The sequence below is a fragment of the Cyprinodon variegatus genome, unplaced genomic scaffold (assembly GCF_000732505.1).
Source record: "Cyprinodon variegatus isolate N-32 unplaced genomic scaffold, C_variegatus-1.0 Scaffold2034, whole genome shotgun sequence".
NCBI lineage: Eukaryota > Metazoa > Chordata > Actinopteri > Cyprinodontiformes > Cyprinodontidae > Cyprinodon > Cyprinodon variegatus.
Window position 1 is genome coordinate 46,336 of NW_015152487.1, and position 6,294 is coordinate 52,629.

Sequence of the window (6,294 nt, forward strand, 5' to 3'; positions counted from 1 at the left end):
GACCCCCGTGTGCTACTGCAGCTCACCTGTGGGGGCGTCGGGGTGGAGCCGCTGCGGCCCCCTGACATGATCTCCTCCGTGATGTCCTGGCCTCCTCGGTTAGGATCTCTGATTCTGATCTGTGGAGTGAAAGCAGAGGGTTAGCAGCTGGGAGCAGACCCCCTCCTATTGGGAGCAGACCCCCTCCTATTGGGAGCAGACTGGGAGCAGACCCCCCCCCCCTACTGGGAGCAGACTGGGAGCTGCTGCTTCTAAATGGTGTGAAGCGTAATCAGGTTTGACAGCAGCGGCCTTCCTCTGAAGCCGTCCTGCTCTCCGTCTGTCGATCATGTGCTGTTTATGAAATCAGACCCAGTAAGGAAGCTAAGTGCTAGCAGACAGCTACTGGGCTCAGACTGGTCTATACTGGTTTCAATCAGCTGCTCTCTGACCTACTTTCTAACTGTTTGCTTACTGACCTTTACCTGCTCCGCTCCATGAGCAGCACCGAGCCGGCGGGCCTCACAGCAGAACTTCAGCTCCTGCTGGCTTCATGCTGGACTTTCAACTCCACAGAGCAGGTAGAGGGACGGATACACGGCAGCTTAGTCCCATGACACTCAGAACCGGGCCAGAACCAGGCCAGAACCGGGCCAGAACCAGGCCTGTCTCTCAGTAAGCTAGCTAGCAGCCTGATCAAGCCTCTGTTCTGGGCTGAGCAGAGCAGGGAGGGAAAAAAGGCAGAAAGAGCCTGGCCTTGTAAAGCTGTGGAGAAGGAATGTGAACCCCCGCCCACAGCGAGAGGGGGCCTGAGAGGGGAGGAGGGGCATGGCAGGGCGAATGGGACGCTTTCCAGCTCACAGAGAAAGTTACCAAATAGGCAGCAGCTAGTAGGAGAAACTCCCCTTCTGCAGCACTCTGTGCAGATCAGACCGTCTGAAAGCACAGGAACTAGAGCAGGAAGGGGGGGGGGGTGCCACAGCAGCAGCCCTGCAGGCTGAGGGGGGAGGAGACCAGAGTCCACGTGGACCTCAGCTATGTGCTGACATGTCCTCCAGCCCCCTCCCTGCAGGACTTTCTCCCTGAATCAACGTTAGCTTAGCTTAGCTGGATCAACATGCTGATTAAGACCAACTCAAAGAAGCTAGCGTTACGTCATTTAGCTGCGCGGACCCCCCGACCCATCAGCCAGGCTTAGCAGCAGCTTCTGAGCTGCTGGTTTGGACTGTTGGACGTTTCTGGAACCAGGAGACGTAAATAAGCCCTGAATCCAGAAACTGAGCCGCCCTCAAAGCAGTTTCTGAAACAGACTGACTTTGTCCTGCATGATGGCGGCCGTCCGTGCTGCTAAGATGGCGTAGAACGTCGTGGTTGCCCTGACAACGATGATGACATAATGCCGGGTCCATGTTTCAGTTTTTCAGTTTTGTTACCTGGCTGATAATAAAACGGAAAAGATCCGTTTATGGAGAACTAAGGAGCCGTTAGGCCACAGCTGGGTGGCTAACTGCGCTCAGTAGCTAACAAGTTAGCCTCTGCTAGCTCCGTCTGTTAGCCAAACTAAGCTACAGCACCTTAAACTATGTTTGTCTTTAGCGTCGCCTTGTTAGATGACAGAGCTCAGTCTGTCCTTCAGAGGTCAGGATCAGCCCAGCAGGTCTGGTACCGACTGCGACCCAAATAAGCAGAACCGCAGCCTGCAGGACGTCACAGTTCCTCCTCAAACATCCCGTCTGCTGGGCGGCAGCAGCTGCGTTACGTAGATAAAAACATTTAGCCAGGCCAGGCTGGGCTCCTATCTGACCTGACCCCGCCCACTGCTGACATTTCAGGAAACACCGCAGCGTTGAAAGGAGAAGAAAGTCAGGAGTGCGAGGATGGATCCGGGTTAACCAGGATGGGTCCGGGTTAACCAGGATGGGTCCGGGTTAACCAGGATGGGTCCGGGACCAGAAAGCAGAGGCCGTTAGAGGAGATGAACCTCCCAGATCATCGTTTGGGTCACATGAGAGGTGGGCGGGGCTCACAGACTCATCAAAGCGGCCATTAGCACGAAGCAGCTTAGGCAACCATCTTTAGAAGGTATGACGATGATGATGGCGGAACAATCAGAAACGCTGAGGAAGATCTGCCCTAAACAGACGACTGAGGCTTCAGAACTAACCGGATCGCTAAAACCCAACGATGAGGAGGAGCTTCCCTTCAAAACGATCATCAGGACCGGATCAGGAACTGGAAACTCTACCTGTTTGCGTTCCCGCTTGGTGGGGACCTGCTGAGGGGGCTGAGGCGGAGCCTGCTGCTGCTGGGGGGCCGGATTCATGATGACGGGTGCTGCCTGCACAGAGGGGGGGAAAGGAGGCTGTGCAGGGTAGTAGGTCCCTGTAGAGGATGAAGCAGAAACACGTTTGGCTGCTCGGCTCAAATGCGACACATCAGTGAGACACATCATCAGAGGCGCTGATGGAATCTGCATAGAAAATACTTCAAACTCCGTTAACCTCCATTATTGAAGAACCATAACTAGTTATAGTTTCACCATAACTAGTTATGGTGAAACTATAACTAGTTATGGTTTCACCATCCAGAACTCAGAGCTTCAGTGTTTAACACCACGTCATGCTGCAGCCTTTAGATGAATCCACAGGCCTGCAGGGATCCTTCCTAGTCTGGAAAATAGTTTCCTGCTGTATAAGAGGAGCCTTTATAAAGCAGGAGCAGCATACTTCTCCTCATTAATAGAGGAGAATAAGAAGAATCCTAGTTTTTTTTTTTAAACAGTTGCCAAACTGACCCAGAGCCATAGCTCTGTTGAACCGTCCATTCCACCTGCTCTCAGCAGCAATGATTTATGGGATTCTTTATAAATAAGATTGATCTTATTAAAAATCAGATCATCAGCACTCCTCTATCCGCGATTGGTTTGTCTCTGAAGGGGGGGGGGTCAGCATCTGAGGTAGTAATGGAATCTGAACCGGGTTTATTATATATTTGCTCCCAATCAGTAGAGTTATTAGACAGCATGGGATTAATCTCCACTGTTATGCTGATGATGCTAAGCTACATCTGTCTATAATCCAGATGTGAAACCATTACATGATGTAGATCTGTGACTGAATCGGTCAAATCTCTTCAGTCTATCAAAGGTGAACCAAGAAATTGGTAAAACATCTAAAGGATGAACTGAGGAAACATGATGTCACTGATTTCATGTTTAGCATTAGCATTAGCGGCCAGAGGTACGGGTTGGTCCTCTGATGGGTGGGTTGAAACACCTGCTGGTTTTAAGAGGGACAGTGAAGGCAACACCAGCAGTGTGGAGCGCTACAGAAGGACGGCCATTAATGTTCATTTATCACAGCAACAAAAACTTCATCATCAGAGGAGAAAGATTGATTTATGTCCCAGATGTGCTCCATCTAAGTGTTAAAACTACCTTTCTAAGTTTAGTTTTTCTATGTCTGCTTCTGTCTCCTTGAACCCCAGTGGGCCTCAGCAGATGGCCGCTCACACTGAGCCTGGTTCTGCTGGAGGTTTCTTCCTGTTCAAAGGGAGTTTTTCCTCTCCACTGTCGCTACAAGCATGCTTAGTGTGAGGGATTGCTGAAGAGTCAATGAGTCGATGCAATCAGCTGGTTTTCCTTAGATAGAAAACTTTGAATCAATCTGACTGGATGATCTGGTTGATGTGGATCTATAAAGTCACCTCAGATGATCTGATGTGAATCTATAGAAATAAAATGAATAGAATAGAATGAAGGTCAATACTTAACCAGACTCAGACTGTCAGTCTTTTCTGGAACATTAATGATCTGGAAACAACGTCACTGATTTATGGAAACTATCGTCACCAAAGTCAAACTTTAAATATTTACATTTTAATCCAGAAAACAGGAAGGACAGAAAGAACCGAAGGAACCTTCACAGGTTTTCATACATCCTAGATCCTTCCAGACCTGGAAATCAGATCCAGACGACGACACGGCAGACCCCCCCCCACCTGCTCTCTGTTCCCTATCCAAAGGCAGCTAGCAGCTCTGCCTCCCTTCAAGCTAACCAGGAGCAGCTCAGCCTAAATATAGTCAAAAACTCCCACAGGCTGGAGACGGCGTCCGTTAGCAGGCAGACAGACAGACAGACAGACAGAAGGCGGGGGGGTCCACCTACCCTCAGAGGGCTGCTGCTCCTGTGACCCTCGGTTCCCCATGAGGACTCCAGCGTACTGAGACACAAACGGGGTTCCTCCTCTGACCCCCTCAGCCTCCTCTCTGCTTTGCTCCTCCCCCATCGGGGGGTGGGAGAGTGTTTAAAATTAACCATGAAGCCACGAAGGATCACCTGACCAGAGGAGGTGAAGATCTAACACCTGAAGACAACCTGGACCAGTTTGGACCAGCATCTTCTGGACTCTGTCCCACAGAAACCAGCAGACATGAAGAAACTGAGAAATTAGTTTTTCATTTTTCCTAAAATCCCGATGTGCAGAAATTCCCTTCATACCAAACCAGACCTTCTGCGGGGGGGGGGACCCAGGAGGTCTCAGAGACCAAAAGACCTGCAGAACCCGTCGCTTCACTTAAGGTCAAAGTTCAGGCCTTCACCACCACAACTGGAACCAGAACCAGAACCGCTGCTGAGCAAAAGGACCGTGGAGGCTCGCCTGGGTCTGTTCAGCACATCTGTGTCTGCCCAAACATCTGGAGTAAGAGGAGCAGCAACAGTAGAACACGGCGGTGGCAGTGTGATGGTCTGGGCCTGTTTAGCTGTGCGAGTGCAGACTGAGCTTGGATCAGTTAACGCGCCGAGTTCGGCTCCACGCCACACTAGCACGGTTCCTGGCCTCCTAGTGGAGATCTGCGGTACTACAGCGGTACTACAGTCCCACCAGGACTGATACGACAAACGATGGTCTGATCAGGGCTTCCAGACGCAGGAAACAACGACTGACGTTGAGGTTTATCTCCCTGCTAAGCAGAATCATCGCTGGACACCGCGGCGCGGTAGGAAGCGAGCCTGACTGTAAGGAGCTGAGGCGCTCTGCTCATTGAGAACCGCGCCCAGCCCTACTGATCAACCAGGACAAGGTTAGCGTGGTTCGTTTCGGTCTGCGTCACCATGGTTACCGCTCTCGGACCGATCGGCAGTCTCTAAATGGTAGTGGCCTAGTCAAAGTCCTGAGCTGAACCCCCCTGACAGGAGCAGCAGCTGAGGTCATTTTTCTTCCTTTGGTTCCTTCCTCTCATATTTAAATTCATCCGATGAAACTCTTCGTCTGAAGACATTAAATCGGGAAGGAGGCGGAGCCTTTTCACACCACAGCGTTGCTTCATTGTATGCGATGTTCATCCTGACGGCGCCCACATGCGGCTACAGGAAGGTTCTGATGCTGCAGGCGTCCAATCAGAGCAGGCTGTGCTGGTTCTTCAGACGGAGGAGATGAACGGCCTGAAGCCCAAAGGCTGGGATGCTCAGCGTGAGACTAAATCATGGCGGATGCATCGTTGCATCAGTACGTCGGATCACGGTCAGGACGGGTCATGAAGCGTGTGACGAGGCGGGGCGCGTCTCTACTTGTCTGCATTCAGGGTTTCAGGAGAGCAGGGAGCAGGCTGCATGGTGCTGAGGGAAGCTACGCAGCTCATCCTCTCTGAAGTGACTGCTGAGGTCAGAGGAGTCCAGGTAGAAGTGGAGCATCAGAACCGTTTCCAGATGTTGCAGACAGACGAATTCTGCCGTCTGCTCTCCCACAGCATCATACTGCCACCACCAGGTTGTAGGACAGACGGCCTCCTCACAGCAATCTCTTTCTACATGGAAGCCCAACGTCTGGATCATCTCTGATCTAAGGCAGGGCGCCACCAGGGGGCAGGTGGGAGTGGCCATGGCCACCCTAGGCTATGCCCTGGCCCCCCCCACTGGCCAGTGTAGATTGTAGTAGCATGGGTTTAGCGTTTCCCCCCATTATGCACCCGCTCTCCCTGTCCTCCCCCCTCCCCTACCCCATATCAGCGAGCGGTGCTGATGGCGCTTCAGCCGCGCTCGCTGTAACGGCGAGGAAGGTGTAACGCTAACGGCAAGTAAATAAGTCGATTCATTTGTTAGTGAAAGAAAAGGGGGAAATATTAAGGAGGAGGAGGAGAGGATGGAGGAGGAGGAGGAGAGGATGGAGGAGAAGGAGGAGAGAGAGGAGGAGAGAGAGGAGGAGAGAGAGAGAAGGAGGAGAAGGAGAGAGAGAGAGAAGGAGGAGGAGAGAGAGGAGGAGAGAGAGAGGAGGAGAGAGAGAGAAGGAGGAGAGAGAGAGAAGGAGGAGAGAGAG

At 51.9% G+C, this 6,294-nt stretch overlaps 1 protein-coding gene across 1 annotated transcript in view; it reads right to left on the reverse strand.

Moving 5' to 3' along the window:
• eif4g1 (eukaryotic translation initiation factor 4 gamma, 1) overlaps positions 1–4,392 on the reverse strand; it is a 23,019-nt gene extending 18,627 nt beyond the window's left edge. The window contains exons 1-3 of the mRNA XM_015405177.1: positions 4,146–4,392; positions 2,225–2,361; positions 27–119 (exon numbers count right to left, since the gene is read on the reverse strand). Coding sequence (XP_015260663.1) covers positions 27–119; positions 2,225–2,361; positions 4,146–4,266 — 351 coding nt within the window. The 5' untranslated portion in view covers positions 4,267–4,392. The remainder of the gene's footprint in view (positions 1–26; positions 120–2,224; positions 2,362–4,145) is intronic.
• Between the last annotated feature and the right edge of the window lie 1,902 nt (positions 4,393–6,294).